This window comes from Protopterus annectens, chromosome 10.part0, assembly GCF_019279795.1.
Source record: "Protopterus annectens isolate FY-2018-M chromosome 10.part0, PAN1.0, whole genome shotgun sequence".
NCBI classification, from domain to species: domain Eukaryota; kingdom Metazoa; phylum Chordata; order Ceratodontiformes; family Protopteridae; genus Protopterus; species Protopterus annectens.
The window spans coordinates 1,527,128,618-1,527,153,543 of NC_056744.1; the positions used below are offsets into that span (position 1 = coordinate 1,527,128,618).

The 24,926-nt window shown below is 37.1% G+C and overlaps 1 protein-coding gene across 1 annotated transcript in view; it reads left to right on the plus strand.

Annotated features, from left to right (window-relative positions):
- LOC122814328 (zinc-binding protein A33-like) overlaps nt 1-24,926 on the plus strand; it is a 95,337-nt gene that overhangs the window by 55,677 nt on the left and 14,734 nt on the right. The window contains exons 3-4 of the mRNA XM_044086915.1: nt 19,221-19,243; nt 19,341-19,471. Coding sequence (XP_043942850.1) covers nt 19,221-19,243; nt 19,341-19,471 — 154 coding nt within the window. The remainder of the gene's footprint in view (nt 1-19,220; nt 19,244-19,340; nt 19,472-24,926) is intronic.

Genomic DNA, 24,926 nt, shown 5'->3' on the forward strand with positions numbered 1-24,926 from the left:
AGCAGCTAAGCGCAATTTAATGGACTCCTCAAAGTACAGGCAGCTTCTGAGGGAAAATAAATCTATTTTAGCTTTTGCATCTGTAACCACCAATGGTTACCTCTACTGAGTGGTGCTGCTCAAAAGTGTGCTATGCACAAGCAGATCCCTCATATTGCTCAGATGAAGATAATAAAACAGTGGCTGGTTGCCATACTCTGTGGAGATGTATTAAAACAGGTGCAAATCCACACAAACGTGGGGCTTATATAGGAACTGTGAGAACCCTTTCTTAAAACAAGTTAAGCAATTTTCAAACAAACTGGCCAATGGGAATGCTCAAAGCTGACCCTTATTCCAACAATCTCCAACTCAGATGGATCCTTTGCTACACTCTTCTGCCACAAGGGTGCAGGGGGCCCTCTTAATGTAAGATGTCTGGTTTTAGTGCTCAGATAATCCAAACAATCTAGATTAAGTAAATCTGAATCTAGTTTATGCTATAAAATGCACAAGCACTAGAAAATACAAAGTGCAGGAAAAACAGTCTAAAACAGCAAACAGTTGAAACAGTGAAATAGCAAAGCAGTTAAAATGACTAAAATACTTAAACGTATGTGGCAATTCTGTAGTACATAGTTTGAAAGTGAAATACAGTGAATAAAAATACTTATTTTTCTGTAGATTTCAAAGTAAGCCATGGATTTCATTTGGATTCACTCCAGAGATCAGAGAGAGAGCACACCAATCTTAGAGCAGCTCCTGTAAACTGAGCACAGGCGCTTGCAAACATGCTGCCTAAATACAAGCCAAGTTAAGCAATTTTCACACAAGTTGGCCAATGGAAATGCTCAGTACTGAGCCTTATTCCAACAGTCTCCAACTCAGATGGGTCTTTTGCTGCACTCTTCTGCCACAGGGGTACAGGGAGACTTTTTAACGTAATGTGGATGGCTTTAGTGCTCAGATAATGCCAAACAGTTTTGATTCAGCAAATCTGAATCTAGCCTATGCTACAAAATACACAAGTACTAGAAAATGCAAAGTCATGAAAGGAATGTAATGAAAGGAGGAGAAGAGAAAGCAGTGGAACATAAAGGAAAGCAACACAAAGATTAGATAGGTGAGGACTGAAGAAGGGTATTCTTTTTTGGGGACATGTGACCTTTTTTGTTTCCAAAGAAGAGTAAAATGAGATCTTAGTAAGGGGCAAGTGTGGGAAGAGAGTATATGGAATGTGGCAGAGACACACAAACCTAGATCAGAGATAAAGACTGACAATGGAGGTGGTGACACATAAGGGGCAACAAGGGACTGATCTAGACTGACAAAGGGTGGACAACCCATAATGGGGAGGATTGTATGACAAACAGGGGAGGTGCAGCAGCATATAAGGAATGGAAACACAGTGATGAAGAATAAGGAGTACAGAGGTCTGGCAACCTGGTACTGTGATAAGCCCACCTTGATGTCAGTCACACTGGTGTATTGGATATAGTAGATAGTTGTGAACCAGATGCTGCCTCTATGCCAGTGCTACAGTGCACTGTGTCTACCTCAATGTTACTTGAGGGGCCACTGCAACCACTTCCTCCAGTGATTTGTCATCCGACTCCTCAGTTGCTGACCCCTGTCTGTCTGTCTGTATTATAGTCCAATGGCGTCCTAATGTTGTAGTTGTTTATATAACATTATGCTTTGTAGCATGCCACAGACCACATACATCTTGCTGAAGATCTCCCTATCATGCTCAGGTCCACCACTTGATCTGTCTAGGTAGTAGATGTGGACCTTCAGCAATCTGAACACATGCTCAATGATTTACCTTGGCTGTGACAATTCAGTGATATATGCCATCTCCACAATGGTCTGAGGCTTGCAAATGAGTGTCATGAGCCATGGCTCCAAGGTGTATCCCACATCATCTGCAATACACAATTCTGGACACCATTATGAGTGGCATGTGACCTACACTGATTCCAGTGTTTGTCACAATCTGTGTGGTGCAATGTGTACACCTACTGATTAAATGACCCTGTGGAAAGTCACCCCACATAAATCACTGGGATAAGTCTTACATGTGCCAGATACAGTAAATATTGGAACTGCCTAGGTGGTGCAGAGAAATATTATAAAATACCAGACATTAGCTGACTGAGTAGAAACCCTTTCAGTTGAGGTACTGGCTGCCATGTGGTACAAGTATTGCCTTGAAAGTGATATGGGTACAATCAACAGAGCATCAGGAAATGGCCCACATTGTAGAATGACCACATAGTGGTGCTTGTCTTCCATGTTGTTCACAGAACCAAATGTGCTCTTCCACATGCTGCAGCATCACCTCAAGGAACTGCTGTAAGATCTTTGAGACATTTGACTATAAAATACCTAACACGTCCACTGCTGGTAACAGGAAGGTCCTCCTAGAGCAAACAGCTAACACTACACTGACCTTAATATCACCCGGATAAGCATTCCACACATCTTCTATGGGTCCTTGTAAGGATGCTCATTTTATTTTTATTGTTATTTAACATTTGTTAACTGGGAAAGTCTGACTTGGAACAAAGCCAATTTTCAGTGAAGGCCTGGGAGAAATGCTCCAGATGCATGTCTTTTTAACGTAGGAGAAAACCGGATCACCCGGAGGAAACTCACACGAATTCAGGGAGGACATGCAAACCTCACGCAGAAGGCACCCCAGCCGAGAATCAAACCAGAGAGCCTCTTGCTGTGAGGGGACAACACTACCGCTACACCTCTGCACTGTCATGTCTACAAACTCTAGTGTGGTGTCTCTTTTTGGGTCTACTACACAAAGTCAAGATTTCATAATGCTACACCCCCCTGCACCCCCTGTAACTTTAATATACCAACTCCGAGATCACACTACAGTGCAGAAGTGGAAATCCTTCCATTCCGCACTGTAGGGAGATGCCAGTTTCCCATAGTCGACATTTCAAATGTCAATCATATGCTGACGGTCATATGATTGTCTGCATTATGAAATGTCAACCAATGTGAATGGGACCCCTCTTTTTATATGTTATCAGTCGACAGTGCCCTGTTAGTGAAAGTGATGGTAACATAGCCTTTAGTGCACCCATCTGTGATTTGAGGAGGTGAAGTTATGCAACATCATGGACGGTAGATCTGAGGGTGGTTACTTATATATGCTGCTCAGCTAATATAGCTGCTCCTTCTAGCATCTTATCAAAGTAGATAATCCTGTACACTGGAAAATCATGGTGTTCAGAATAACTGATTGTCACGGTTCACCGTGCTAATCTTATACATTTCTGAATTACTCTAACATGTTTTCTTTCATTAATTACACATGGGAATGGCTTTCATTTGCCTATTGACACTCTTGCATGTAATCATAGGATTATTTGCATGCAATGCCTACCGCTCTATTTTCCCAGTAATGCAATCATATTACGTGTGCCCGAATCCCCCCAACATTGCTACTCACCTCACTGTTTCACGTAACACATTGAGCTAATTGTTTCTGAATACCACCTATACTTTTAATAGTACTAAAGGTACCTCCTGCCCAGTGTCCAAAATGTACAGATCTAATTCATTTTCTCTGTGTTTTTACAAAACACTTTTTTTTTCATATAGAAATCTTACTTCTCAAGAAACTACATGCTATATATTAATGATAACTTTAATAGCAAACATTTACCAAAGATTATTCAGCAGATAATCAAATAGTTAGAATTTATGTATAACCTATACATATCTTGTCCTACTGGGCTGCTGAATTTTATTTATAGTCAACAAACCACTTTGGTCATTGCTGTTACAAAACATGAAGCATAAATTAGTAGATGTAGTTCTCTTGGCACTTAAAGAGTTTAAGTGAAGCCTGATACAAATAAACTGTATTATGCAAAGGCAGAAAGACTTCACCTGTATTCACTGATTGTTGTCTTATTGTAACAAAATATTTAGCATAAATTAATAAATGTACTTGTCTCAGCATGACTAACTTCAGTGAAGCCAGATACAAGTAAACCATACTATGTAAAGGTAGACAGCCTTTACCTGTAATAAACAGTCATTGTTCATTTTGTTGTACATATAATCGCTTAACCGCATTTACATAGTGTTCTCTAGTCAATACAGCAATTTTGTTCCGGGGATTACATTCGTACTGAAATGTATTTCTTTTCCTTTGATCATATTTTTACTGCACTTCTTCATCATCTCTTTCTTCCAGCCAGTCTGTTTTGCTGTTTGTTTGTCTGACATTGGCACATCTCCAGCACCTCTCTTATTTTCTCTGTTCCTTCATCTGAATGCTGGAGCATTCACACTTTCCTTCCCCCAAAAAATTCAGTTTAACTACAAATGCAGACTAAATTTCTGCCTTCTATGCTTGCATTTCCACATCTCATCCACAAATCACAAACACTGTTTCAGAATCACATTAGAATTGTCACGTTCTACAAGTACAGGCCTCTCTTCCTCAAATAACGTTCTCTCCAGCTGCTACATCCCCCACAGTACTTATTATTCTTTTTGTCACAAGTTAAAAATTCAATCAGAATTGACCTTGGCTTCCCAGAGTTAGCTACAGTCTCTCACAGTGGCAAACACTGACATACATAACAGCGAAAGAATTGCAATGCCAGCCCACTCTATCATCTTGTCTTGTACATAGTCCAACAAAGTCCCTTTTTTATATTCCTTCCAAACTCCATATAACCTTAGCTTTCACCTTTTACCTCATTTTTGAACTGAAACTTCTTATGGGGCGGTGTGACAGCTCAAACTGAAATGGAAATGTGGAAGTCAAACTCTGCCCACTAAGGGAAGAGTTTGACTTCCGTACTCTACATTAGATTTTCACCACACACAAACACAGACACATAGAACAGACACACACACACACACACACACACACACACACACACACACACACACACACACACACACACACACACACACACACACACTGAGCGTGATCCCCTGGCAGCAGTAGCATTAGTTGAAAGGTTTCCAAACTCTTAACACAAGAAATCTGGATAGTCACAAATAACAGGGGAACAAAGGGCCAAAAATAGGAATGGATTTCAAATATCGTTCTTATAAACTTACAAGTTGCTAAAATGACAGGGTTTCCCTTTGCATGCATTTTCTAAAGCAGAGGTGTGCATGTGAGAGAGTAAGTCAGAGCAGCAACAGTAAAGAGCTTTGCATACCTCTCTAGACCTGAAAGCTGAAGAAATCCGGATAAAGCCTAAAATAAATGGGGAACAAAGGCTCAAAACTAGAAAAATATTTTATTTATCGCTCTTATAAAATTACAAACTTGCTTAACTAAAGGATTTCTGTTAGCATGAATTTTCTGATGAAAATAGAACTCCAAAACTTAAATGTTTCATTGTTTAGTAACTTCAGTCTCTAATGATGGTCAGCGAACCAAACATTTTAAGATTAAGGAACCAAAGAAAAAAGTACATACCTGGTTATTTTTTTAAATGTTATATTTTCAATGTAAAATGCTTCCTCCAACAACATTTACATATAGTACAGCAAATGTGAAACATTAGGCGGAGAAAATATTTTACATCAAAAATATATATAAAAATATAATCAGATATATGTGGAAAGGTATCTAAGGTAGTGATTAACTTCTTGAGATCTATGTTGGGGTGTTCAACATATAAATTCAAGTCGTCTGCAAATGCGGTCAGACTTATCTTAGTATGTAGTACTTTAGGTATTAAGTGATGCGTCTTTTGCAAAATGTACAAAAAGAGAGGTTCTAGATATACGTTACATAAAAGAGAGGAAAAGGGGCATCCTTGCCTGGTGCCACTGGAAATTTTTATCAGTTTTGAATAGTACTTGTTGATGTATAGGAGCGTGTAGGAGCTATTGTATAGAATCTTAACAATGTTGATAAACTCAATAGGGATATCAAAGTAAGATAGCACTGTGAATAGAAAATCTCAGTTGACTCTGTCAAATGCCTTACATGCATCCAAATCTATTGCGTATCTTGGATTTTTCTCTTTCTTAGTAAGGCTAATCATAGTTTATAGTGTCAGAGTATTATCCCAGTTATGTCTGTTGGACATGAAACCCGATTGTTCTTTAGAAAGTAAAAAGGGAATTACTTTCTTAAGTCTTTCAGCTAGCAGAGATGATAGACTTTTGATGTCAACATTCATTAATGAGCTTGGCCTGTAATTGTTCAGGTTCAATTTATCCAAGTTATTTTTCAGGATCAGTATGGTCTTTGAGTGGTTAATGTAGAGTTCCGCTATACCATCGAGGGATATACAATTAAATAGCTTAAGCAAAATAGGAGTTAAGTTATCTTTAAAGGTTTTATAGAAGTCCGGGGAGTAGCCATCTGGACCTGGAGCCTTTCCTAACTTGAGTTTTCCAATGGCATTTGCTACTTCTTGTTGAGTTAAAGGTGTGGACAAGATTAGTTTCTGGTCTTCATTGAGCTTTGGGAATGTGATGTTACTAAGATAATCTTTTGTCTCTAAAATTGAGATTTGGTGGTCTTTACTAACATGTATGTCTGAGTATACCTGGTGGAATATTTGAGTAATTTGTGCATCTGATGTATAAAGTTTATCTTGATGGTAGATAAGGGAAATTCCAGGAGATTCCTGTTTATTTTCAATTAGCCTAGCTTATTCTTTGGAGGGGGTTTGCATCCATTCAGAATATTTAGTTATAAATCTTAGTTCCTGTAGGGAGTAGTTGGATTGATATAGATCTAATAATTCTCTTTGCTTAATTATCATTTCAGTTTGCATAGCTAGAGAATAATTTACTTGAAGCCTTGTGTCTAGTTCTTTAATCCTGGATATTAAGCGGTTCTCCTTCTCATTCCTCTTTTTCTTAAGATATGTGGATTTTTGAATAGTTATTCCTCTAATTACCACTTTACATGCAGCCCACTGGACATCATACGGGATGTCTGTGTTACTAGTGTCCATGTTAAATTCTGTTAGAACTTTAGTTATTTCATCAGTAATCTCTGAGTTATGTAAGGTATTATTATTCAGAGACCAATTAGAGCCTCTAGCTAGTATAGAGGAGCTATGTGCAAAGTTTATTATTAAAGTAATCTTTGAATGGTCTGAGAAAAACCTAGGTTCAACTAAATACTTTATTTGCCATTTTATTAAACATTCTGACATTAGAAAAAAGTCTTGGCATGACCATGAGTTGTGGCATCTAGAGAAATATGTATATTTATTGCTGTTCTGCTCGTCATCACCAAAAGAGACAGGATCAACCAGCCCAAAGTCAGAGATTAAATCCATCTAGGCTAGGGAGGTTTGTGTATTGTATGATTTGGATTTACTAGAGTGGTCAAAGGTAGGGTCAATTACTGCATTCCAATCTCCCCCCATGGATATAGTGATAGTTGGGAAAATTAAGCAAGAAGTTGTAGATTTTCAATATAAAGTCATGTTGACCATAATAAGGTCCACAAATATTTAGAAATAAGATTGGTTTACTAAGTAATGGGTTTAAGCACATGAAATAACACCATCTACTTCCCTGGTCTGAACCCTTATCTATAATGGGAGCTTGAAATGAGTTTTTAATAATAATTGCTACCCCTTTAGAATTACAGCTGTTTCCTGCCAAAATAATATCTTTTATCCATTTCTTATTCTTTTCTTTTGACCACTCTTCCTCCATCATATGTGATTTTTGAATATAGCAGATATCTGCGTCAGCCTTTAAAAGTAGGTGCATTAAAAGATTTATTTTATTTTTGTCCTGGAGCCCTCTTACATTCCAGAAAATTAATTTCCACATCTTATCCATATCTTTCAGGGTGTTAATTTAAACTTAACAGTGTGGTTGAACTGACTAATAGCATAAAGTCTAGTGAGTGGCTCAAGATTGATTCGTAGATTAGATACATTTGTGACAAGTAATGAAAATGCAGTACTGGTCTCTCTCAAATCTGCCCCTGTGCCTACCCACTTGACCCCTATACTTGAGACAGAGAAAAAAAGAAACAGAACAAATAAACACAACATTGAGAGTGTTGATTAGTTAACAAAAAGAAGATAACTATATCGACAACCTATGTACATCCCCAACTTAGTTCCAAACATCAAGTATCCTACTTAAAGAACCACCTAACGCTTAACTAAAGGTTCTGCCAATTACGGTAAATATAAAGGTATTGCACAAACTATTAAAAAACACACAAAAAAATGAAGCTGTGGAGCCGTGCACCCAACTCAGTAAATCCAAACAATTTATTTTAGCGCTTTCGGAAAGCTTAGTATCTTTCCTTCCTCAGAAAATTAAACAAAACATACATACACCCAATCCTCTTATATAACTTTTGAATTAATCATATAATGCACCAAGTAAAAAACTGTTAATTGTCAATTAACGTTTAAAAAGACAGTCCCTAAATGATACAAACTATAACAGTATATTGTTTATATCAAACCATACCTTAAAACATTTACAATTAATAATAAAACGTTTAAACCTAAAAAATCAACATTACTTATTTTTTAAAAAGTTAAAAATAATTAATTAAACTTTTTAAAGCTTTTCAAATTCAACAACAGCCGAATGTATAACCCTACTAAATGTAAACTAACCAAATGGACCACTTTACATGTATAAAAAATGCGTCATTTAAACATGTTTCTACCCATGGTAACTAAAGAGTATTGTCTAAACAAACTCAAATTCTAAATACATGTTCTAACCGTAAACATTTGTATTTACAATGAAAAATGTTTTTTAAATAAAAACAAATGATGTAAAAATAAAAAAAAATCCATATTTCTATTCAAATTTATCTTTTTAAAGCTAAGTGTTTTAAAACACAGGCGATAGAAATATGTTCGTTAAACCCTGGAAAAAAACAGGCAGCAGTTCTAATCTGCCAAAATAATTCTTGTTTTTCAAGAAGAATTTGCCATGGCACACTGTTAGGGTCATCATTAACATGCTTCAGCACTGTAAATCTAAATTCATGGTCCGGGCATTCCAAGATATGACAGGCTAAAGAATTAGTAGTATCCTTTTTGGAAATGGCATAGGTGTGCTCGTAAATTCGTTGTTTTAATTTGCGCTCGGTCTTTCCAATATAGAAGGCTGAGCATATTGAGCAACTTGCAACATAAACTACTGTTTTGGTTTGGCAATTAAATGTGCCCCCTATCTTATATTCAATGTTGTTAATCTTGATGACTTTCCCTTCCTTAATGAATTTACACTGTTGACAGGATCCACATTTAATCATGCCCAAGTTCTTTTTACCCGACCTATATCTACCCGCTTCTAACAATGTTTTTAAATTAACTCCTCTTCTAAATGTAATCCCCGGTTTTGTACCGCAGATATTATGGGTTCTCTTATCCTCAAGGAGCAAAATCCAATTCTTATGTAAGATATTTCTAATAAAAGAATGGTCAATTGAAAAAGTGCATAAGAACCTAGTATTAAATTTTGGTAGATTAATCTCAACAGCACTAAAACCTGTCTCCACTCTAGCTGTTGATTAAGTGTAATGTTGTCCCCTTAAAATGGGGCTGAAGTATCCAATACTACGCTTATGTACCACTTCTGTTTTTACCTCATCAATTAACTTATAGGGATAACCCCTATTGTGAAACATAGCACTAAGATTGTTACATTCTTCTAAAAAATCACCTTCATCTGTTACCATCCTAGCCGCCCGTACCATCTGCCCTTTAACGACGGCTTTCTTCTGGTGGTACGGGTGACAGCTCAAATAGTATAAGAAAACATTGGAGTACGTAGGTTTCCTAAAGATGTTACTTTTAAAACTGTGATTAAGCCTATCTTTATGTAACAAAACATCCAAAAAACTAACACATGTGTCATGGACATCAAAGGTAAAATTCAAAAAATTCGTCAGTTGTGAAATTGTCAGTATAAATAAAGAAATGTTTTCAATGCCTCCTTTCCATAAGAAGAACATGTCATCCTGGTATCTAGTATACCAGGCGACATAGTTCTTAAACATGGGTTCTTCAAATAATAGTGTGTTTTCCCAATGTGCCATGATGCAGTTTGTGTAAGCCCCCCCAGAAGGTGAACCCATAGCTACACCTGAAGTTTGTACATATGTACGGCCTTCAAAACCAAAGAAGTTGTATGTAAGGACCTGCTCTAACAATGTTTCTACCAAGTATATGATGTTATCATTAACTTTCCTAACTAATAGGAACTCTCTGATCCATTCAAGTCCCAACTTGTGAGGGATCACAGTATAGAGGTCCTTAACATCTATAGTTAAGAGTAGGTACCTCCTCTTAACTATAGATGTTAAGGACCTCTATACTGTGATCCCACACAAGTTGGGACTTGAATGGATCAGAGAGTTCCTATTAGTTAGGAAAGTTAATGATAACATCATATACTTGGTAGAAACATTGTTAGAGCAGGTCCTTACATACAACTTCTTTGGTTTTGAAGGCCGTACATATGTACAAACTTCAGGTGTAGCTATGGGTTCACCTTGTGGGGGGGCTTACGCAAACTGCATCATGGCACATTGGGAAAACACACTATTTTTTGAAGAACCCATGTTTAAGAACTATGTCGCCCGGTATACTAGATACCAGGACGACATGTTCTTCTTATGGAAAGGAGGCATTGAAAACATTTCTTTATTTATACTGACAATTTCACAACTGACGAATTTTTTGAATTTTACCTTTGAAGTCCATGACACGTGTTAGTTTTTTGGATGTTTTGTTACATAAAGATAGGCTTAATCACAAATTTAAAAGTAACATCTTTAGGAAACCTACGTACTCCAATGGTTTCTTATACTATTCGAGCTGACGAGGGTACCACCAGAAGAAAGCCGTCATTAAAGGGCAGATGGTACGGGCGGCTAGGATGGTAACAGATGAAGGTGATTTTTTAGAAGAATGTAACAATCTTAGTGCTATGTTTCACAATAGGGGTTATCCCTATAAGTTAATTGACGAGGTAAAAACAGAAGTGGTACATAAGCGTAATATTGGATACTTCAGCCCCATTTTAAGGGGACAACATTACACTCAATCAACAGCTAGAGTGGAGACAGGTTTTAGTGCTGTTGAGATTAATCTACCGAAATTTAATACTAGGTTCTTATGAGCATTTTCAATTGACCATTCTTTTATTAGAAATATCTTACATAAGAATTGGATTTTGCTCCTTGAGGATAAGAGAACCCGTAACATCTTCGGTACAAAACCGGAGATTACATTTAGAAGAGGAGTTAATTTAAAAACATTGTTAGAAGCGGGTAGATATAGGTCGGGTAAAAAGAACTTGGGCATGATTAAATGTGGATCCTGTCGACAATGTAAATTCATTAAGGAAGGGAAAGTCATCAAGATTAACAACATTGAATATAAGATAGGGGGCAAATTTAATTGCCAAACCAAAACATTAGTTTATGTTGCAAGTTGCTCAATATGCTCGGCCTTCTATATTGGAAAGACCGAGCACAAATTAAAACAACAAATTTACGAGCACACCTATGCCATTTCTAAAAAGGATACTACTAATTCTTTAGCCTGTCATATCTTGGAATGCCCGGACCATGAATTTAGATTTACAGTGCTGAAGTATGTTAATGATGACCCTAACAGTGGGCCATGGCAAATTCTTCTTGAAAAAGAAGAATTATTTTGGCAGATTAGAACTGCTGCCTGTTTTTTTCCAGGGCTTAATGAACATATTTCTATCGCCTGTGTTTTAAAACACTTAGCTTTAAAAAGATAAATTTGAATAGAAATATGGATTTTTTTTTATTTTTACATCATTTGTTTTTATTTAAAAAACATTTTTCATTGTAAATACAAATGTTTATGGTTAGAACATGTATATAGAATTTGAGTTTGTTTAGACAATACTCTTTAGTTACCATGGGTAGAAACATGTTTAAATGATGCATTTTTTATACGAGTATACAACGTGTAAAGTGGTCCATTTGGTTAGTTTATATTTAGTAGGGTTATACATTCGGCTGTTGTTGAATTCGAAAAGCTTTAAAAAGTTTAATTAATTATTTTTAACTTTTTAAAAAATAAGTAATGTTGATTTTTTTAGGTTTAAATGTTTTATTATTAATTCTAAATGTTTTAAGGTATGGTTTGATATAAACAATATACTGTTATAGTTTGTATCATTTAGGGACTGTCTTTTTAAACGTTAATTGACAATTAACAGTTTTTTACTTGGTGCATTATATGATTAATTCAAAAGTTATATAAGAGGATCGGGTGTATGTATGTTTTATTTAATTTTCTGAGGAAGGCAAGATACTAAGCTTTCCGAAAGCGCTAAAATAAATTGTTTGGATTTACTGAGTTGGGTGCATGGCTCCACAGCTTCATTTTTTTGTGTTTTTTAAATATAAAGGTATACAAATATGTAAACCACATGCAGTTATCAAGCATTTTATACTAATAAATGGTATATGATATCTAAAATCTAACTTCAGGAAAGGGAGAATAGAGTTGAGAAGAGAAGTATAAACAGATCAGTCTGTAACTGAGCATATTATAACTTTCAGCAAGCTTATTGCTCTATCACATCTAACATCACTTCAAACCTGCTAGATTAACCGGATTAGCACAACATAATGTGAATACTTTATCTTCATATAGATCTGAGCTGTAGTCTTTACAATGTAATTCAAGCATGCAGCTCCTATGGGCATATTTTTCAAATGTATGAAATCAGTTCGAAACATGAAAGTTTATGATTTCCACAACCAAATAGTTCGCTATAGATCAGCTGATGAATCAAATAGTCACTATCTATATAGTGTTATTACTTGTCAGCAGTTACCAATTGCCACCTTGAGTCTCTTCCTCTTAGATGGTATATGAAATTAGACCATGCAATGTGACTTATTAAAAGAAAGAGGTGCATAGAGATTAAAAAATATATGGCAGGATTGAACACCGTGCATACAAACAATTAAGTCAAGTTCCCCATAGTAATGGGTAGAGTAGCACAGTAATGTGTTCTTTCAGAAAGGAAGCATCTATGAAGGCTAGAATGGGGAGGTAATATGTCTCATATACACACATATGCTTAATAAGCTTGTACCTTGAGTGATTTCTTTACCTTTGCAATAGCAAGGGATGAGTCAATGTTCAGATAACAGCTCTGCCCGCATCTGTATAAGGGAGGAGAAGTGGTCTGTTGCAAAGCATGACACTTTCTTCGGCATGAAGACATCACAGAGTCCCACTGAGCAGGCTAAACCAGAAGGAAGCTCTTGTAATGCACTTGTCTATCAGGGTCGACAGTTGTTACCACTTAAAAGGCCCAGTGGGTGCATCTTACCGGTCCGATCGTTCCAAGAGGCCGAGAATGACAATGAATCTTTCTTTTTGGATTAACTTGCAGAACATTGGTCAACTACTGCATGTCTGTGTTTAGGATCGGAATAGTGGGTCCGGGAGAATTAAGAATTAGAGCTAGTAAGTAAAGGTGCGATATTTTCCATATCTATGCTTCCGGTAATTTGCCAAAACACTTCATAAAGATTGGATTAGCTTCCTTAGGCGAAACCATGATATATTTAATATCTTTGTGGTAAAAAGAGAGTATGTTGGGGAATCTCATTTGGAATTTGACCTTACGTTTAATTAGGTCTGCGCAGTATGGAAAGAGTTTGCGGCATCTTTCTTTGATTTTATAGAGGAAGATCCTGTGATATAGAAATTTTATAGCTATTCCACATAAAGTGTTTTTGTTTTTTGAACGCAGAGAGGATAGATTGTAGATCCTGGTAGTTGAGAAGTTTCACATAAATTACTCTTGGGATCATGGTGTTTTAGTTTTTGTAGAGAGCTCGGTGCACTCTTTCAATTATGCAATCATTTGTAGATTCCTCTGATTGTAATAACACACTAAATATTTGTTTAAGTGTAGTAAGCAATTGATTGTGTTCATATTTTTCTGGTAACCCTCTGATAATGAGATTGTTCCATCTGCTCCTCGCTTCTAGGTCCAGAATTTTTAATTGTATGTCCATTATTGTCTTGTCCTTAGCTCGTATCTAGGGGAGGCCTAGGCATGCCAGACCTTCAACTCTACTATAGAATTCTGCGTGCCAATAAAGCCATTTCAATTGCTAATTACCACCCAAACAATCAAAGCTGGGCTCCTCATTGGGTACAAATAGGGTATGACCATGTTCTCAACAATAATTTTAGCCCCAAAGCTCTCCCCTTCATCGAGTCATTAACTCTGGCAAAAATGAAGCTGCATCATACACTGAAGGAGAAAGTCAAAGCCTTTCAGGAGATCTCTAAATCCCTGAAGTTAGAAAAAGCTCTGTTTCTATTCCAACCCATCCACTGAAACCCTAATCTGAAGATGAATAATAGAATGATTAACCTCGATGAATACCCCCTAATGAAACATTACATACTTTGGGAAATTTATAAATATAGAGATTCCTCACTCCTAAAACTATGAAATATCTTAAATTTAACCAAAAAATACACTATAATACTTCACCAAATAAGAGAAGTTATTGCATCTTTACTTCAGGGTGCCACTATCGATGATTCTGACTCCAACCAGTTATCTAAACTGATGCAAGCTTTATCCAGCAGAAAGAGTATGCTGGCCCTCTTGTATAATCTCATACACACAATTCATCACCAAGATAAAATGGTTTACGCTGACTACTGGGACCAACAAGGTTCTAATCTAGTAGAAGAACAAAAACTATCAGTCATCAAATCCACCCTCCTTTTTTCCCCATTTAAAAAACTCACCAATACACAATTTATAATTAACAATAATTTATACTATATGCCCATTCATTTAAATAAATTTAACCAAAGTGTATCCTCTGCATGCCCCTGCTGCTCCTACCCTCAGGCAGACATTTCACATATGTTATGGTTCTGTAGATACTCTCACAGCCTTTGGTGCTCTCTCAAGGTGAGACTTGACAAAATGGGATACCACAAATCAACCCTCTCCTATGAGATGGTGCTACTACATATTACTGATTTCAAAATTTCAAAATTAAGACTCCATATCTTAATAACTCTTTGCCTACTAGTCAAGTTCTACATAACCAAACACTGGTTAGATCGCACCAAGATGTCTTGCAGAGGTTTCAACACTATAGCAGCTAAATATATTTCTTCACAAAAACTTTTAATAACAAACTCTAACAAACATACCTATTTCCAGAAATTCTGGAATATCTTATTTGAGCACTTGGCTGATAACTAAATATTTATAGACTTAGTTGGCTCATTAGTACTAAACACTTTTCTTCTATATGCTTCTTTAACTCTCTTTCTTATTTCGCTCTTTTGTGACTCAAGGTCAGTATCAATTTTCCTGTTCTATCTGGTCTTTAGATATAAAATGAAGGGTAATACATTATGTATATTATTTGATTTCAGTACATAACTTCTCTCATGTATGTTTTTCATCAAGACTATCTTCAAAGGTTGTAATTTACTTAAGCAGCACTATTGTACATACTATATATAGTTAGCAGTATTATTATGTCCTAGTCTTTACTATTGTTCATTTCTAAACTGCAGTTGTTTGTTTGTGACATGCTTATAATGCAAAATAATAAAATTTCTATTTGGAAAAAAAATATATAAAAAATAATATAGTAATAAAAATATAAATAAGTAAGTAAAACACAACAATTTTACAGACAGCCCATTGTCTAAGTGCAATAGTGCCCTGCAAGGTGTGTATTAATGTGTAATTAATGCCCTTTCAGGGGTGTACAGGCCTGTGCGAGTATTAATTACACATTTCCACACACACACACACATATACACACACTGTCAGGCATTATTGCTTGCTTAATGTTTACTCCGTGTTGCATCAAACTTTGTGAAATGGTTAGCTGCTCATGATAGATGTATGGGCTTTCCTTCGCACTTCCTTACAGAAGTTTCACTTCTATCACATGTGGCGGCCACGGACATTCTTTTTTTTCATCATTGTTAATAAGTCCTCCATTTGTTCCCATTGTTTCTGCATGTCTTCTGCTTTATCTTGAAACTTACACATTAGTATATTGGAAAGTCCTACTGTTTCTAACTGGTCATGTAAATACACCACCTCATTAGGAATGACCATTCACTGTCATGGCATATAAACATCAAACATGTCATTCAGATTTATCATTTCAATTTTTATGACATCTAAACTGCTAGTTACTTCAACAACATTAACTTGCTGTAGATTTTCTGGCTCCTCACCAGTCCACCGTGATGATCATATTCTGACTCATGAACATTTTAAACCCAACATACAACACATTTGGCCAGTATCTAACAACACACAACAGTCATGGACTAGTTCAAAAACTGCATAAAACAAATAGCCTTCCCTCAGGCTTAAGCAGTTGTAATATTTCTGTTCCCCATGCTGTCCCCCTAGTGTGTGCGTGTGTGTGTGTGTGTGTGTGTGTGTGTGTGTGTGTGTGTGTGTGTGTGTGTGTATATATATATATATATATATATATATATATATATATATATATATATGTATATATATATATATATATATATATATATATATATATATATACATATATATATATATATATATATATATATTCTCTCTCTCTGGACGTGGGTCCATTTTCAGCAGAGGCCCGAGGAGAAAAGCTCCACATTAAAATAAACAGACAGTAGTTACATTGGATTACATAGTGATTAACAATTTAACATAGAAATTACTTACAACATATTTACAGATGAAGAACATAGTACATCAGTAGACAACTAGAATCTTTATCTGTGAAGTACATAACAGGCATTAACAAATGTAACAATGAGAAGTTCCTGCTGTATAATAAGTACTAGGCTTATGAGCATCTGAGCTTGCTATCATCAAGGTAGTTAGTGGAGGTGAAAGAAAGGTAGTAGTTGGATGGGGTGGGTGATATTAGAGTGGGAGTTGCAAGGGCATAGACAGCATGTTTTTAGGTGCCCTTTTAATAAAGTTTTGAAGTTGGTGCATGATGGTACGGAGGTAATTGTGGGTGGGAGTGAGTTCCATAATTTGGCTATAGTGCAAGAGAATATTGCTTCACCAGCAGAGTTATTGGCTTTGGTGATCTGCAAGTGATTTTTGTTGCTGGATTTTAGTGGTCTGGTGGTGCGATAGGGTTGGAGTAGATTCTGGAGGGATGGGACATTTAGTGGATGGTTTACTAGTTTGTGGGCGAGTGAGAGTTGATACCACTGAAGGAGGTGAGGGAGTTCAAGCCAGCCCAGTTCAGCAAGTGAGAGACAGTGGTGACTATGGTAGGATGCCCCTGTGGCGAATTTGGCGATTTTGTTGTAGCAGGTCTCTAGCTTGTTTAGATCACATTGCCTTAGGTTGGTATATACTGGAGAGGCATAAAGTAGGGTGGAGATAAGGTGGGAATTTGCTATTGAAATCTTTGTGTATATATATATATATATATATATATATATATATATATATATATATACCTATATTGATATATATAGATATATAAAACTGTATCTATCTATATATTCATATCTCTCTCTTTCTCTCTCTCTATGTATATATATATTTGATGCTGCAAATGATAATGCATTTGGTGACTGAAAGATCAACGAAGCTAATTTTATTTGCAAAAAGTGATTTAACAAGTATAACCCTAAGAATCTTCATGAACTCAGTGTTTTTATTTAATTTGAAACAGCATAGAAATTTCTGAAGTCTTAAGCAATGTTACAGTTACTGCCATCTTCAGGGTTGTTTGCCTTCTGTGAAAGCCCCTAGGTAATCCTTCACCCAAGGTTGATAAAGTAAGACATATTATTCTACAAATAAATGCCGAAGCACCTACGGATAGTTTGACTGACCTGAAGGAGGAGGGATCTATGCAAAAGTATAAAGTCTAAACATGTAAATATTACTTTTTTTAGGTAAGTACTAGACTAGCTGCCCTTCTGGGATTTTTTAAGCCTAGCCATCTTCTCTTAGTGAGAGCCAAATTCTTGTTTGGGAAGCAAACGCATTACCTATTACACCAACCCCCAACCCTAAAGGTAAGTACTAGACTAATTGTCCCTGTGGGCCATTTAAAGCCTAGGCAATTTCCCCTTGATGAGAATCAAACCCTGTGCTTTTTGTTTGTGATGTAAACACATTAACCATTATGCCAACCATTCTCTAGTAAAATGCCAGTATAACCCCAAAGTCAGAATTGAACCCTGTAAGTTGTATTTATGAGGGGAAGAACTTACTCATTATGTCATATCCACTCCATGTGTTAAGACTGGGTAGACCTTGAACTACTCATGGGTAGATGATGAATGCTAATATTATACAAAGGACTTATCTAAAAAAATGCTTCTCATCCTTTTGAAATAATTTTGTTGTATACAGGATTTCATTAATGTATTTGTCAGTTTACAGAAACATTTCAGTGGTGCTGTCCTTTCAGTGTACTGTACGCATGTACCTTTGTAGCTGTGAGTACTGCTATGCAGTACCCAGATTCGTTGCACTTAATACTATTGATGATGTTATAACTTGAAAAAGAGTTATGTTTCATATGTAGGAAGTACCAAACTTAAACTGAAGTCTTAATTAAAACTTAAAAAGTGTAACCACAGAGTGAGGTGCAGCTTGCTAATGGATGTCAGCCTATTTTTCAAAATTTGCTCTATTTGCAACTATTTTAATATGGCATAATTTACCGTATTGCTTGTCCTATGATGTTTTCTGTGACTGTTTGCTCTTTTACAGGCTAAGCGTGTCACTGTGTCCTCTACCTACGTACCCAAAGAGTCTCATCCTGAACAATTTGGAAGTCACAATATATGAAAAGTTCAGGGGGGCCCAGAGATGTGCTAAGAAAGTGAAATAAAAATTGTCACATGTAAAAAATATACTAATGTAGAAAGATATTTCAGGTCAGCATTCATGAGGGATATGCCATCTCAACCAGCCATCCAGAAAGATCTACAGCAATACAGGGAGACATTCAGACATATTGACACTCAGACACACATGTATACATACTCTTACAAACACACAAGCACATACGCACACATGTACAAACTCAAGCACACCCACAGAAGCTCCCCTCCACACACAATTAAAATAATCCATCATGACCTTGCTGTTTCAGTGGGAATAAAACATTTAAGAGTACTGTATACATGCCTTGTGCTTGCCTGTATTCTAATGCTTTATTTTTCTGTTTAACACAGGCAGTGAGTAATATATCAGAATTGTAAGTATACACTTAATGCTACATTATTGCTAAACATGGCTTGAATTTCTCGAGGTAATATTTTATCAGAAAGTAACCTGATGACTTGTGTTCCTAGGTGTAACAGTGTGGAGCAAACTGGTAGCATATACAAACCTGATTTGATTTGTGGTAAACTTAGCTTTTGGCATTTCACAGGACCATTACAATACAGTGTCTGGAAAGAAATGAAGCCTATTATTAGCCCTGGTAAGATGCTTCATATATTGTATTGTTTATGTAAATAAAAAGCAAATTAAAAGTACAGTATATTTTGATAGTATTATATAAACTATATACTGAATTTATAGACTGCAGTGGAATAAACTTAATTAGATCTTTTAACATATCGATATTGCAGATAATGTTAACATTTTGAGACCAAAATGTTTTCTTTGGGTTATATAAACTTTGGATTTATTTTCTGAGGCAAACAGAAAGTATTTCTTGTATCCATCCCATCATTACATGTATAGCTGTTTAGTACACTGTACTATAATATGAAATGTTCCCACACAGTTACAGGATAAGTCATCATAGGATAGATAGTCAACAAATCACAGTTTATCTATGAAAAAATCATGCACTATGCAAACCCAGGTGATCATATCTGCAGAAATTACTGCACACTGTGAAAGTACACATCTCCTGAAACTTCACAAATAAAAATATATTTTTGTAGGGGGCAAGTCCTCCTCCACCCCATGTGGGGGATGTTTCCCTACATTCCTTGCTATTGATATGAAATGTCTCTGATGTCGCACAGACATGGAAGTAGCTGATGATACACAGTAGGAGTTTGTCTCCTCTTCTTCATGCTTCCATGATCTCCATCTCACCAAACAAACGGTGAAGCAGTACAGCTCAGTGACTGTGACATGTGATATCAGTGGCAGTACTTGACAGGTATGGTGTTCGGTGAATTGAACGTAAAACCATGGTCAGGTGACCTGCTCCCTCCCACACAGGTGTAGTTTGACAGTGGGCTGTCATTGAAAGCTTATGTTAACTGGGGCAGAGGTATTTAAACAAACAAACAAAGAATTGAAGTAAAAGGAAACATCATCATTTAGCACTTCCCAGCACCAGCAGCAGTCTGTTTATTCTGTAGGACCATCAGACAGGCATCTGCCAGGAAGCCAAGAGATGTAATTCCTCCAGCAAGTCCACAGTATACCTTGGCACCTTTTCCCAGTGGACTGCTGGGTATATGGCCAGTGGAAAGTACTCAAGTGCTTCTTCACAAGGTGCACAATTTACCTTAACTGACTCCTTTTAAAATGGAGGAACAGTAACTGTACTCTGAAATCCTCCCAGACTGCTGATATTATCACTATGTTGTAGGAAGTAAGTCCAGCTACCCTTTAAAGGAAACTTGAATCTGGTGTCTGTCCATGACCTCATTATTTCAGTCAGTACCCAAAGCTCATGATCAAATGTGAGGATGGAGATATAGGCTAACTGGTAAGTTGATCACTTTATCCTGCATTTCATTTCCTTCTTCATCATTAAAGTTTGGAACAACATCTGTAGCGCTTTCACGACTACAGCCATCCTCTGGTCAAGCTTCTGATCCCCTCTACCCACACAAGAGAACACAACATAAAGACACATAAATTCTTCCATAGCTACTAACTGTTCTCCTCCCATTCGTTGCTCTTGGAGAGAACAGTAACTACTGACTGAGATCCAGTAATTTTCATCCTGACTACTTCATACTTAGCTGCCAGTTACTCTAGTGCTAGATGGAAATTACAGCCACTTGAAGTTGAGAGAACATATCATCATCATTTGCATGCAATAAATGTGCAACCCCCATGTCCCCAGACTGGGTAGTGTCCAGACTGTACTTGCGCCCTCATATCCTGTCTATGAACATTTTCAAACAAGAGGGAACAGAAAACACAACTTTTATAGAGTCCTATGTCTGTCTTGAATGTGCTTGACTTATTGCCAAGAAACTGGACACATTTTATCCTCAGGTAAAGGGACTGAATGGCAGGCAGGAGTATCCCTGGGACCCCATACTTTTGTAGCAGTTCTCACAAGACATTCCTGGATACCCAGTCATGTGTTTCCTCCAAGTCCCTAAGCACACAGAAAGTACTTACAAACTCCCATGACCTCTACACTGTCTCTGCAGTGACATAAAGCTTTTTTACTGTTCCATCTCCAGGATGGAATACACGCTGCTTCTTTGGTCATTTATAGAGCCAATTCCTCTGATCAAGCCATTCCAACTCAATTTTAAGATGATCTCCTGGCTCTAAACAGGTGACCTGGCAACAAAAATCTTCTTCAAAACTCTAAGAAGAGCAAATGTATGCCCCTTAGTAATAAGAAAAGACTTTCTGCTGCCCTTCCATTCTTAATATATTCAATATTAATAACTCTCTTAATAAAACTACTACCAGTTTAGAATAGATCTGGGTTGGAAGTTCATCCCAGTCTCATCTTCTGTATACCTGGCCCTAGAAGATCCTCACGGACCCAGTCCTATCTTCTCTACTCGTCTTACTGTTTGATGACAGAAGAAACTAGGAAGGCACTATTAGTGTACTTTGAAATTGCCTTAAGGTGTTTGTGGTCCTCATTGCTGGCTTGACTACCTTTGAATTGCATTGTAATTACTTTTAGCTAGTTGCTGGATTTGGTCCTGGTAGCTTTTCACTTCTAGTTTTATAGGTGAATACTAGGCTAACTGTCCTGAAGGGCCATTTTAAGCCTAGCTAATAACCTGAGGTCAGAATCAAATCCTGTACTTTGTGCTTATAACCTTAACCATTATGCCAAACCCACCCCCTGCTAGCTAAAGTGTGTTTTTTACATTAAGAACACTGGGGCTGCTATTCTAATGGTAGTGGTAAAGTAGTATGGTCAGTATGAGTTGGAAAACATACAGAGGCTTAAAATGATATTGTTTCATCAGCCAAAGGGCTTTTTAGGAACTTAGTTGTTAGCATTAATCTGTGCTTGAGAGCTACTTTTACTGTACTTTTACATTAAGAAGTTCCAAGATCATCCATCTTGTTACAGAAGGCGTTTATCTGGTCTCTCTGAGTTGGGAGGCACTCCAGTGAATTCATAGTGTAGTTGTTTATTGGACAGATAGAAGGGAGTTAGTTTTCAGCTTCTTTCTATCTGCTATAAATTAGGCCTGTTTTAGCAGAGCTGTTCATTGTTCGGTGGCAGATATCAATATGCTATATAGTAGCAAACCTATAAGGTATACACCAGTGACTTTAAATCATAACACAGAAAGGTTTTGTGTGGCGCTCAGCTTAAAGCAGCTAGTTTGAGCATCAGACAGAATTAATATCAGGACAGTGCACTAATTAGCATCTAGCCTTCACCCTAGACACCACTCAAGTGACCCCAGGAAAACAAAGACCCTAAACCATAATAGCCCAACCCTAATACTGGTCCTGACAACAAGGGGTTTCAATTTCCTAATGACTCTGTGGTCAGCTTGGTAGATATGGATATCCTGAGAAAATATAGCATTTGTCAGATGTAGTCAAGACAACCTTTTAATCCTTAAAGAAACTAACACAGTGTTCGAGAGATGTACATATATAACTTACTTGCAGGCAAACAATTTGCTTACAAACAAGATTGTCAACAACACACACAATACATCCTTCACACATACTGCTCTCCACACACAGACCTTAAGCAGAGACACTTAAAAGAAACCTTTCCAAACCTCAAAGAGCTCCTAAGTTGTCCAACAGCAATACCTACCCTCAGCAATCACTAAAGCAACACTAAGAGAAGCACCTAACACCACACACAAGCCTACAACCAGTGATACCCTAAGAACAAAGCCCATAAGACAAACACTTTACCTAGTGCTCTTGTCATATGGGATTCTGTTGTATGACACACAGAGACCCCTCACACCAGGATGGACAAGGAGAAGATAACGGTTAGTTGTCCATCTGTAGCTGGGATCCACAATATCATGCAAGCACTCAATTCACTGCACTGCAGGCATCAGTATTATTATGTCATAGTCCATGTGGGTGAAATGACCTGAGGTGTATCTCACTGGACTATATGAAAACAGACATTATAAATCTCTCTCAGAATATGTGTCTCAGACAGGTACGTGCCTTGCAATGAGCAGCCTTCTACCTTCACTAAGGTTGATGTCATAGTATCAACAGAAAATTATTGATTTTAATAATTGGCTTAGTTTCTGGTGTCACTGTATGGGAATCTGATATCTGTCAGCATGGAGGACATGCTTAACAGACCAGTTTGCTTTGCCACAGACTTTCAGATATTGGCCTAAACTTTATTCATCCCTTTAGAACTTTTTAGGGAGTGTCAAAATGACAAAACTACCAGCATAGCAAAAAAACTCCACATCGTCCAAGCTGTCCTCACTCTAGAAAATTTAGACATCTGTCTTGTTACCGAGACTTGGTTTAAAGCCACAGAAAGTATTCCAGCAGTGGAAGGCTACAGTGCCATTCACACATTTAGACAACAGTAGCACAGACAGTGGCGAAATGTGGAGGTGTCTTGATCTATATTAGCAACAAATACAGCTCTAGGTTGGATAAACAGGATGATGCCCTAGAGACCATCCATTTCTAAATGTCCATAGACACATTTTCTTACCCTACAAAGCCCACAACTCTCACCTAGCGCTGTTAGAGGCACTCATCATTCAATCAAATGCTGTATTCATGGGAGAATTTAACTTCCCCTCTATAGACTAGGAAACGTGCACTGTCACTAGCTGACAGGCAAAACATTTCCTAGACTTTATCAACATAAGCACCCTGGACCAGATAGTGCAAACTCCAGCCAGAGGATCAACCATATTGGACCTCACTAACATGGGAGAGCATTGCACACCACCAAACTAATGTCATGTTCCCATTAGTGCAGTCAAACCACAAAGCTTGTTCCCTCAAAATAAAAATCAACTAAGAAAATCCAACTAAGTCCATAACAGTTAGTTACTATTTTAAAGTGAACTACATCCTATTAAGCAACAGTTTGTCAAAATTCACTGCTCCCACAAACCCTGAGAACACAGCTACCCATGCAGAATTATTTACAGAAACCCTGTACAAATTTAAATGGCTGCATTGAGCCTACCATAGCTACCAGAAGGTACCCTAGATCTAACATCAAAAACAAACTAGACTGGTAGAATCCTTGCCTTAATAGGCTATATAACAAAAGAAAAATGCCATGTCCAAAATCACAACGATCAACTCTCATAGAGACAAGAGCTCTATGATTCAACTAAGTAAGAAACTAAGAGGTCTAATAAAGCAAAACTACTGGCTGACAAATTTAGCTCTAACCCCCTTTCCCCATCAATCACATCCCATAGCTTACCTATCACCAGCGGTCTGCCTAGTATCTCCAAAGAGCAGGTCATAACTGCACTCTCCAAGGCCAAGAACACAGCCTCTATGGGCCCTGACAACATCCCAGGCTGTGTCCTTAATGGCCTAAAACATGAGCTGGTGGAACCATTGGGTATTTTCTTCAACCACAGCCTAAGCACTGGCTTTGTCCCAACCAAATATAAAACAGCAACTGTTATCCCTTTACACAAAGGGGGGCCATAACAGATCAACAGTCCCTAAGAATTATAGACCCATAAGCCTAACCAGCCTTATTTGCAATGCCATGGAGA